This window comes from Eulemur rufifrons, chromosome 4 (assembly GCF_041146395.1).
Source record: "Eulemur rufifrons isolate Redbay chromosome 4, OSU_ERuf_1, whole genome shotgun sequence".
Classification (NCBI taxonomy): domain Eukaryota; kingdom Metazoa; phylum Chordata; class Mammalia; order Primates; family Lemuridae; genus Eulemur; species Eulemur rufifrons.
The window spans coordinates 24,930,585-24,942,605 of NC_090986.1; the positions used below are offsets into that span (position 1 = coordinate 24,930,585).

General features: G+C 36.7%; 1 protein-coding gene across 1 annotated transcript in view; it reads left to right on the forward strand.

Moving 5' to 3' along the window:
- The window catches only part of UGGT2 (UDP-glucose glycoprotein glucosyltransferase 2), a 205,275-nt gene that overhangs the window by 161,586 nt on the left and 31,668 nt on the right, over positions 1 to 12,021 (forward strand). Inside the window, exons 30-31 of the mRNA XM_069467087.1 lie at positions 7,790 to 7,874; positions 11,584 to 11,669. Coding sequence (XP_069323188.1) covers positions 7,790 to 7,874; positions 11,584 to 11,669 — 171 coding nt within the window. The remainder of the gene's footprint in view (positions 1 to 7,789; positions 7,875 to 11,583; positions 11,670 to 12,021) is intronic.

The window sequence follows — 12,021 nt, forward strand, 5'->3', positions numbered from 1 at the left end:
GCTAACATTTTTAAAAACTGACAGTACCAAGTGTTGATAAGGTTATGGAGTAACAGGAGCTTTTATTCACTGCCATTGGATATCCAGAATGGTATAACCACTTTGGAACAATTTAATAGGTCCTTAAAACTTTAAATGTAGACCTACCATATGATGCAGGCATTTCACTCATAGGTATTTACCTAAAAGAGAAGGAAATACATATCCACACAGAAACTTGAATTAATATATTAATTGTTCATAGAAGCTTTATTTGTAATTGCCAGAAACTGGAAACAACCCAGATATCAACAAATGAAGGAAAAATAAAAATGTCATCTATTCATGTAATGGGATACTACTGAGGAATAAAAATGAACCGCTGATACACATAGTGACATAAATGAATCTCAATACTGAGTTAAAGAAGTGAGGGGACAAAAAAAGAGTACAGTAGTCCCATTGGCTAAGTAGTCCCCCTTATCCGTGGTTTTGCTTTCTGTGGTTTCAGTTACCTCTAGTCAACCACAGTGCAAAAATATTAAGTGGGAAATTCCAGAAATAAACAATCCATAAGTTTTAAGTTGTGCACCCTTCTCAGTAGTGTGATGAAATCTCATGCTGTTTTACTGCATCTTCCCAGAACCTGAATCCTGCCTTCGTCCAGGTCTCCACAATGTGGATGCTACCTGTCTGTGAGTCACTTAGTAGCCATCTCACTTATAAGAAAGACTGTCATGGGATCACGGTGCTTGTGTTTGAGTAACCCATATTTACTTCATTATGACCCCAAAGTGCAAGAGCACTGTGCCTCATTTATAAATTAAACTTTATCATAGATAAGTATGTATAGGAAAAAACAGTACATACAGAATTCAGTACTGTCCATGGTTTCAAGCATCCACTGAGGGTCTTGGAACATACCTTCTGCAAATAAGGGAGGGGCTGATGTACATACTATGTTTTTTCTTTTATAAGTTATAAAATACTATATAATATGAACTATAGTGACAGAAACCACTTGGGGAGGCAGGGCAGATAGGTAAAAGCTGGAGGAAATATTGGAGATAAACAGTTGAACAATACTGTTTTGAGAGCCCCCAGCTAAATTTGGGTTCTAGTACCAGAGTTGCTAGCAGCCCTGCCCTAACAGGAAGTGAAAGGCAGCTAGACTTGAGTGTTTGCAGTGTACCTTTCATAGGATACTTCATCTGGCAGACAACCTAATGCTTAGTTGTCTTACCTGTGACCAGGGTTTCCTCACACAGGAAACTTTATCCTGGCAGGCACCCTTGTGACTCTTGCCTGACCCATATCCAGTTTATGCCTGCCTGACCATTGCTCTGGCTCTGGGAGCCAGCCTTGCGTTCTCCTCACTATCCCAGAGAAAACTCTGTCTGGGATAGCCCCTGGTTCTTCCAATGGAAGGCACAAATTCAACAGGCTACCACTATGGGAAATAAGTTCAAAGATTTGTAGTCTTTATTTCGTCATTACAAAAGGGGATAATCCTACCTACCTTGTGAGGTCTTGATAAGGGCTAAATGAGATTATCATCATAGAATGCAGTGTCTTGCATATTGAGTAATTGTTCATTTCCTCCCTACTTATTCCTCCTCCTTTACAAATTATAATTATAGAATAGCACATGTGTTATATAAAACTATATAGTATATTAGGTTCCATTTTATCTTCTTTATTAATATTATTTTCTGTCATAGCCAGTCCATAAAGATGTTTTAGGGAGAAAATAGACCCTGAGGTTATATTTTAAATACCACTAACATATTAGGGAAAACCAATTTTTCTCATTCATAGTTAGACAACTTTTGGCAATAGAAATTACTTCAAATTTGTTTGTATTACTTATAAACAATAAAACCATAAACTTGCCTTAGTCATATTTACTTAATTCCACATGTGCTTAATGTGTCACTGGTGGCCGGGCGTGGTGGCTCACGCCTGTAATCCTAGCACTCTGGGAGGCCGAGGCGGGTGGATCGCTCGAGGTCAGGAGTTCGAGACCAGCCTGAGCAAGAGTGAGACCCCGTCTCTACTAAAAATAGAAAGAAATTATATGGACAACTAAAATATATATATACAAAAAATTAGCCGGGCATGGTGGTGCATGCCTGTAGTCCCAGCTACTCGGGAGGCTGAGGCAGTAGGATCGCTTAAGCCCAGGAGTTTGAGGTTGCTGTGAGCTAGACTGACGCCACGGCACTCACTCTAGCCCGGGCAACAGAGTGAGACTCTGTCTCAAAAAAAAAAAAAATGTGTCACTGGAAACCCAAAATGGCAAAAATGCAAATGATGCTACTCTATAATAAAAATTTTTTGAAACTAAAATATCAGTAATGAAAAAGAAGTTAATATAAAATATGACAAAAATGGGCATTCTTTTTCTCCCAATTCATGATTTAATTTTAATCGACACTACATTTATATTTAGGAAAAATATTCCTAAAACATGCTGAAAATCTAAGCTAAAATAATATTGACGAGTTTCTGAGTCCAGATTTTAAAGCCATGGACTACATTATTTGATATTTTTTAATTTGGCTTTCCATTTATTAGGCATAAAACCCATGTGTGTCCTTTCTATGTCTGTCAGACTTTTTGTAATCTTTAACTGCATATCATCTGCACATACTAAGTGTTGGTTGTTACATACCTTGAATTCAAAAATTCTCAAAATTGTCTCCTAGAAAAGGAAATCTTTGTAGTTCTATCAAAATTAGGCAAAGCCTCCTCAGATTTTCCTAATCAATTGTAGAGCATATAGGATACTTTATGTAGCTGTCTTCAATGTTATTATGCTAGACTTTTCACTTGAAACCTGTAGAAAAATTTTTTCTGCCAAATTAGTACTTGTACATTAATTTTAGCTTCATACCCTTTGAGACTAAACAACTTCTCCTGTGTTTTATACAGGAGGCAGGAGAGGTTTCCATTTTTTCTCCATTTATTTGAGCTGGTCCATTGTAAGCTAAGTTTGTATCTCTGGCCCCGGCACTGATTCTTTATGGAGCACTTCTGTGGGCTATTAGAAGTTCTCTGTTGCTGCTTCTCACTCCCCTTTAATTTCCTGGTCCCCAGTGGGGAATCTCTATTCCAGTTAGCTGCTTCTGACAACATCTTTAGTCTCTGGGCCTCTGGTGCTATGCTAATAGCCTGTTTTTGCTCAGGTCTCCTCAGCATATTGGCAGGATACACAGCTACCCCAGGGTAATAACGAAACCAAATATCTCTCCTGCTTGGCTACATTGATCTGTGGAAAATGCTTACACGTCACTTGTCCACCAAACTCTAGGAGGAGTTCAGGCCAGTTGTGAAGGTAGTAAGCACTCTCCTGGCCCCTCGATTAAAACAGTAGGTTAAGGCTGGGTGCAGTGGCTCACCCCTGTAATCCTAGCACTCTGGGAGGCAAGGCAGGAGGATCACTTGAGCTCAGGAGTTCAAGACCAGCCTGAGCAAGAGCAAGACCCCATCTCTACAAAAAACAGAAAAATTATCCAGGTGTCATGGCATCCACCTGTAGTCCCAGGTACTTGGGAGGCTGAGGCAGGAGGATTGCTTGAGCCCAGGATGAGGTTTCAGTGAGCTGTGATGAGACCTCTGCGCTCTACTCTAGGTGGCAGAGCGAGACTCTGTCTTTAAATAAATAAATAAAACAAACAATAGGTTAGTCCTTCTCAAATATCAAATCCTAGTCCATAGTACACTTTAACTTTCCCAGACATGTGCCAGACACGTGTCCTCTATGTGTCCCAGGTTGAGAATACGTATTGCAAAGTGCTTTCCCCTTAAAGTGTCTACCTTACTAAGTTTAGAATTAGAAGGTATATAATATTCCTCCCCATCCTTCCCCAGAGGGTATAGGGGTAGAGACTCACAGCCTTGCAACTGTGCTCTGCAAAGAAACTTCAGCCTTCATCTCACACAGTCCTATCTATGAACTGTTTTTATATTCTCAGTCTCCCTGAGGGGCAATCTGCATATAGTGGGGGGATTGGGAGTGGATGGCTGTTCATACTTTGGTGTCTGGTAGCTGTCTCACTTGTGCCTCAGTGGAAGCATTCTAGCATGCTTTTACTGTCCTCCACCCCATATTCTCTTTAATTCTTTATCATCATATTACTGTTAATTAAATGTAAATGTTACCAAATTCACTGTTGATCATAGTTTTTGTATGTCTCTTCATTTTCATTTTTTACTGGGGTGGTCCCTTAGTTAATTTTTTCTGATTTATATTTATACTGTGTTACCAAAATACCTAAGACTTGGCAAATTATAACAAACATGAATTTATTGACTCACAATTCTGAAGCTGGGAGTTACAAGATTGAGGGGCCAATATCTGGCAAAAGCCTGTTTGCTATCTCATCCCAGGAGAGAAGGCAGAAGGGCAGGAAAGAGCAAGGGAGGGCTGAACTTGTTCTCTTACAACCGCAAGCACCAATCCCACCCATGAGGCTGGAGCCCTCATTGCCTAGTTACCTCTTAGGAGTCCCACCTCTTAATAATGTCACAATGACAGTTAAATTTTCACATGAGTTTTGGAGGAAACATTCCAAATGTAGCAGATGGCTGACTTCCTATCTTATCAGAGAAAGATTTAACACAGGGAATTGGGTGCTTTTATGTTGTGTTAGGAGGGATTGGAGGAGCAAGCTCTTGAGGAGGGCTGGCTCCCAGGAATACTTGCAGAACGCAGCCAAGGAACTGACTAACCAGATTGCAACCTCTCCCATGATCCTTCTGCACAGCCAAAGAAACTATCATTAGAGTGAATAGACAACCTACAGAATGGGAGAAAATATTTGCTTTGTACACATCCAATAAAGGACTGATAACAAGAATCTATGTAGAACTTAAGAAAATCAACAAGAAAAAATCGAACAACCCCATCAATAAATGGGCAAAGGACATGAACAGAAACTTCTCAAAAGAAGACAGAGTAATGGCCAGCAAACATATTTAAAAAACGCTCAACATCTCTAATCATTAGGGAAATGCAAATCAAAACCACAATGAGATATCACCTAACTCCAGTAAGAATGGCCCTTATCAAAAAGTCCCAAAACAACAAATGCTGGCATGGATGTGGAGAGATTGGAACACTCTTACACTGCTGGTGGGACTGCAAATTAGTACAAGCCCTGTGGAAAGTAATTTGGAGATACCTCAAAGAGCTAAAAATAGAAATACCATCGCAATCCCACTACTAGGCATCTATCCAAAGGAAAAAAAGACATTCTATAATAAAGGCATCTGCACTCAAATGTTTATAGCAGCACAATTCACAATCGCAAAGATGTGGAAACAACCCAAGTGCCCATCACTACATGAGTGGATTAATAAAATGTGGTATATGTATACCATGGAGTTCTACTCAGCCACAAAAAACAATGGTGATCTAACACCTCTTATATTATCCTAGATAGAGATTGAGCCCTTCCTTCGAAGTGAGGTATCACAAGGATGGGAAAACATGCACCATGTGTACGGGCCATCAAACTGGTACTAACTGACCAACACTAAGGTGTTCACATGGTAGTAATACTCATTGGGTGCCAGCCGGGACGGGTCAGGGGAGGGTAAAAACCCACAACTAATGGAACCTGAACACACTGTATGGAGAAGGGACAGGCTTATAGCCCTGGCTTGGGGGCAAATGCATTACATGTAACCAAAATGTTTGTACCCCCATAATATCCTGAATAAATAAATAAACAATAATAATATAAAATGAAAAAAAAAAAAGAAAAGTGAGAAAACAAATCAACTGGCTCCAGAAAACTGAGCAGTTACACACTGGAACTCTGATACAGAAAACCTCTATGTCAAGCATTAGCACATTGCCCCCACTCACTTCTGAGTTCCAAATCACATTCAGATGTATCTGCCTGTTCAGGATAATCTAATTAGCAACCAGAACCATAGCTGTAAGAGACTCTAGGAATAATAACAACAAAAAAGAGTTTGGCTTTCTACTCCTAAAGTATGTGCTAGAAGGTGGGATGTTGCCTGCCACTTCATAATATACGCCACATTTCCACAAATAATTCTTTTCCAGAAATATTAGTGGTGTATTCTTGATCCTCAAAGGCCTAAAATTTTCTTTTACCTTTTTATATTATTATAGCTTTCCTAAGTAACAGCATTCTAATTTTCTTCAGAATGCTTGAAACAAGGCTTTATCATTGTTCTTTACCATTCAGTGTTTTCATTGAGAAATAAGAGGCCTGTCTAATTTATTTTCTTTTATAAAAATTTAAATGATTTTTATATTAGAATTCCAGGAAACACATGTATGTATTTTTTAATACAAGGTTTTTTAAGTTATGCTTTCTGACACATGGTAGATTATTTCGTTTTGAAGTAAATAGCTTTTACTGAGATATAATATTTTCTCGGATCTCATTGAGAATATAAATTATTTGAATGCTCCCCTTTTTCTGCATTAATTCCTTATCAATGAAATCCATTTTCTTTGACTGCTTAGCTTGTTCCCTTCATTTGAGCTGCTGAATTTCCTTATATATCCAGTGGTTTTTAGTTACTTAGCATTGTTGATAAAGATCTGCTAGTATAGTGGTGAAGAGCCAGAGTACCCAGGCTCTGTTTGGATCTGGGATTAGTAGTTGTACTCTTCTCAAAGGATGGTTGTATAGATTAAATGAGTTAGCATCTATAAAGTGCTTAAAATTGTGCCTGAAATAAAGTAGGAGCTCATCATCACTATTACCTCTGCAACCTGGTGGGAGTGGAGAGAGGTGCTGTAGTGCTCTGCTAGCTGCCTCTACGCTGGTCTCAGTGGACAGTAGATTAAACAGGGAAAGTTGCCACTGCCCTTTAGCAATGTTTTACTACATGTGCTTGAGAGTTTGTAAGAAATTTGACATTTCTGCTATGTAAGTTGGAACCCTTTCTGTTTTCGACTGGTAATTGTTGGACTGGGCTCTGCCTTCTACTTTGGTTTAACCACCTCAGTTCAGGAACTGGGAGTAAGAGGGAGTCAAAGGTATGTGTTGGTCATCATAGTGCTGGTATCCCCCTGTGTTCATTTTAGAAAAATGTTAGATATTGTGTTATAAATATGACTGAACTCAAAAGTAGCTACTCATTTATCTTTCCCTTTGACAAAATTGAGTTTTAAATATTTTTATGATAGAATTTTTCAGTTCATAGTGAGACTAGTATCAAAAAAATTATTGAACATGGCTGTCATATTTGGTTTGTTTAAGCAATTTTGAAAATTAGAGAATGAACTGCATTATATGTAATATAAAATAGAAACATTCAAGTAATAAGATGGACATAAAAGGCACATTTTATTCTCATTAGTTTAACAATACACTGTAGATTTTGACATTTGAAAATGGCTGGTGAATATTGAAAAGTTGTTGGATAGTGTAGAATTCCTTTGTTATATAAATGACTTTTAAATCTAGGAAATGTTTCACATTTTGATTTTCATTATAATGTGTCAGGTGAAAGATTTGACTTTTGTGATAACCTTGGTATACAACAGCAAAGATAAACAATAATTTGAACTTTCTGAATGATTAGGCAGCATTGAATTTAATGAGTTATCTTTGTACAATTTTAATTTGTATTAAAATGTATTGAATAATTTTGAAAAATATAGTGTATCATAGTATAACTTAATTGACCATAGAAATGGCAAATATATACACAAGTGAAATTGTACTTATGTTTATTGCAAAATGAGTTTATTCTGTTTTTTATGCCATCATAATTGTATGTCTGTTCTTTAATTATAGACATGTTTTTCTATTTTTAGGCATGAAGGATCTGACTCTGAGCCAGACCTAGAAGATGTCGTTGTTGTATTAAACAGCTTCAAAAGCAAGACACTGCAAGTACAAGTGTGTGAGGCAGAGCCTTTTTATAGGCTTTGTTCTTAATAATAAGAATTATCTTCTTTATCTTTAATTGATTAGTTTTTATTTTATAACTAATTTACAGTTTTACTACCCAAAATGTTGTATTTGAACTCAGGCAGTAAAAGAAGGAAGAGGATTAAGTTCATGAAGGAAAAGCAGAGCTTGAAGATAGAAAGAATGATTTTTTTTTTAAGTTATAATAGATCTATTGTATCTACTATATATGTGGCCAGATAATGTTTTTAATCCAAATTAGGCTTTAGAGGTGAGATTAAGAATGCAGGTTGAAAGTTAGTCCTAAAAAGAAAAAGTGATGTTTCTTTCCTTAGAGAGACAAAAGAAGTTTTTAAATGATGATGTAGTTCTTTTGGACCAACCTGTCTGCTTAGAAATAGTAAAAATGTTAGATGAGATGTTTTTTTAAAAATCTTTTATTTTAATAAAAGGAATTGATAATAACACAATAGTAAGGATACTAAGGAAATACAAAACCACAATCAAAGGGAAATAAGAGCCTAGTAAAATAAGCAAGTACAGCAGCTTCTCTTGGCCCAAATATGCTGTTATTTTCCTGGGAACATTTGTCTGTCTGGACACACTTGAGCCATCACTTTGATTTAGTTTGGCAGATTATGGACCCAGCAGTTAAAACCTGACCCTCTCTACAATAAGCTGGCTATATCTTCAGGGTAAGAATGAACCATAGTAAATTATCTCTCACAATCTTAATCCAAAATTGTCTCACTTAAGTAGGCCAGGGAACCCTGAGCCTTGAATTGGTCCTAAAATATTTACAGATTGATAGGCTATAGAGGAATCTGAGTATCTGGCAGAAACATCTACAAATCTCTGAAATAAGATTACAATAGCCTAAGCTGCAAATCAAATTTTTCAAGTATAGAGGCTAGCACATGTTTGAAGATAACCAAATACACAAAGAAAACCAGCAGAAACAGAGAACATACATACAGACTCTATATATTAGAATTATTGACACAGGCTCTCAAACAACTGTGCGTACTATGTTTAAAGAAATAAAAGCTTGAAAATAATTGCAAAGAACAGGAAACTAAAGTGCATATCAGATTTTTTTAAGTAGATCTTTGGAAACTGAGCAATGTAATACCAAAATTAAGAATTCAGTGGATGGCTTTAACATACCTACAGAGGGAATTAGTAAGTTGGAAGGTAGACCGAATAATTATCCCAAATGCAACAGGAACAAGAAAAAAGGAAAATACAGCAGAGGATATAAACCACATAGAGAACAGAGTGAAAAAGTCTAAGATACCAGGAATGAGTTTAAAACTGGTTATTCATCTCACTAGCTGTATGACCTCGTAAGATTACTTAAGCTCTTTCTGTGTCATTTTCCTCTTCTGTACAAAACTGGAGTTAACATTAGAACCTACCTTATAAGATTTTTATGAGGATAAGAAAAAGCACTTTATGAGTATTTGTTGAATGAACAAAATGAGTATAAATTGAGTTCTAGAAGAGAAAGAATGTGGTGCAGGTAATATTTAAAGCAATAATGGCTAAGAATTTTCATGAATAAATGAAAGAGACCAATTACAAACATTGTGCAGCCTAACCATACCTAAATCCTTCAGTTATTTTCTAATAACACAGTTTTAGCTCCTAACCGTCCATCTCTCAGAATTACAGCAAAAGACAGAAAAAAGGAAGGAGAAAAGATAAGCAACATAGAGGATCAGCACATGTACTCCAGTAGCCAACTAAGAGGAATTCCAGAAAGAATAGAGAAAATGAAGGAAGGAAAGTGTGCTATAGCTTAAAAAAAAGAGAAAAACACTCATGTCAGAAGGGTCCACAAAGAGCCAGGTGCAGTGGCGCACCCCTGTAATCCCAGCTATTCAGGAGGCTGAGTGGGAGGATCACTTAAGGCCAAGAGTTCGAGACCATCCTGGGCAATATAGTGAGACTCCCATCTCAAAAAATGAAAGAGTCCACAAATTACCAAGTAGGATGAGTGAAAATATCCCACATGAGGTACTAATAGCTACTAAGGAGAAAAGGCAGGTCACTACAATAAAATAACATTAATACTAGCATCAGACTCTTATATGTAGATGTTAAAAGACATCAAAACAAAGTTATCAGTGTTCTCAGGAAAATTCTTTTGAACCTAAGATTATCTAGCCAAATTCTTAATCAATGTGAAGGTAAAATTGTTATTTTCTGAAATGTGAAGATTTAGAAAAATTATTCCTCATACCCCTTCTTGAAGATATTTGCCAACACAATGAAGATGAAGACCAACAAATAAAATAGTAGTATAAAAAATAGTGAAACTGGGCCAGGCGTGGTGGCTCATGCCTGTAATCCTAGCACTCTGGGAGGCCGAGGTGGGCGGATCACCTCGTGGTCAGGAGTTCGAGACCAGCCTGAGCAAGAGTGAGACCCCGTCTCTACTAAAAATAGAAAGAAATTATATGGACAGCTAAAAGCATATATATATAAATTAGCCAGGCATGGAGGCACATGCCTGTAGTCCCAGCTACTCGGGAGGCTGAGGCAGGAGGATTGCTTGAGCCCAGGAGTTTGAGGTTGCTGTGAGCTAGGCTGATGCCATGGCACTCTAGCCTGGGCAACAAAGTGAGACTCTGTCTCAAAAAAAAAAAAAATAGTGAAACTGATCTGTAAAACAATGTAAAGAAAGTCTGGAAACAGGCAGCTAATTGTTGAGCTCTAAGAAAAATGTCTTCAAGAAGACAGGAATCCCAGGCAATTAGGTAACATGAGTACTAAACTGGAAAATATTAGATCTGTGGTAAAGAAGACATATGTGTGTATCTCCCCCACAAGAAAAAATAAAGACAATAAAATTCTAAGAAAAAATACTTATCTATTGGTGGAATGTAAGAAAGGAGAATTCATTTGAACTAGCAAGAGTCTCCCTATGAGTGGCACATAATGGTCCTGTCATTGTAACTATACAGAGGAAATACAATTTCAGTAGCCTTTCAGACTCCAATGGTTAGTATTTACATTGTCATAATAAGCAGTATTTACTGATTTTCAAGTTTTAGAATCACCATAGCAAAATACATAAGATACATTTATGTTTACTGAACTAAATGTAAATGTTACCTATATTTACAAATGCTAGAGTAAAGGCTTAACTAATGTAAATTAGGAGGCAGAGGGAAAGGGTAGCAATATTAGTATCTTTATCTTAGAATATATAAGAGAAACTGTTGGAATTGTTGGAATAAAAAATAAGGAATTTAAATATTATTTAAAGTTACAAAAATACTCAGTAGAAGAACTAAAGATAAAGATATCACTACCAAAACTTCCAGACAAAGAGGGGAAGAGAAGGATAAGTAAGCTACTCCTCTGTCATCCCAAAGAGTGAATAATGTCTAAACTCTGTGAATCTAGAAACAGTAGTAATGTGTGTAACATTGGTAAATCAGTAAACACAAGTGTAAGCACACTATTTAACAGTATGGATATAACCATCAAAAACTAAGCAAAGAAGTTGAATTGATAGTTGAAGACTAGATTGTGTCTATAACATTGTGATGCCTGGCTTTGTTTACTGCAGCTATCTATCTTAGATTTCCAGGGATAATCTTGCCCAATCTGTTTCACTTTCTAACTATGTAGCATAATATTTAAAGCTGCAAAATTCTGAAAAAAAATTTTTTCCCATGCTATCTAGGTACAAAAAAAAACAGACAAAATTAAGGAAGATATCCTTACCGATAAAGATGAAACACAAAAAGGAGTGTGGGATTCCATTAAAAGGTAATTAGTAATGAGTATTTTAACATGTAACTACATTGATCAGGAATCTAGTATGTGGAAGCCCTGTAGACAGTAAAAATTTAAGTAAAACACAGATCCTACCCTCTAGGAGGGATAAGATAAATACATAAATGTTACTACTGCATAGAAGATAGCAAACAGAAGCTGTAAAACAGCTGAAAATAAAGTATTGTACAAACCAAAGGAAAAATAGAATATATCCAATTAGGAGGAGCCTCAGGAAAGACTCCTTGGAGAAGCATGTGGCTAAGATGTGTTTTAAAGACAGGATTTCAGAAGTTGGAGATATTAATGGAATGAAAGTATCTGCTTACATAAAGGCAAAGAGATT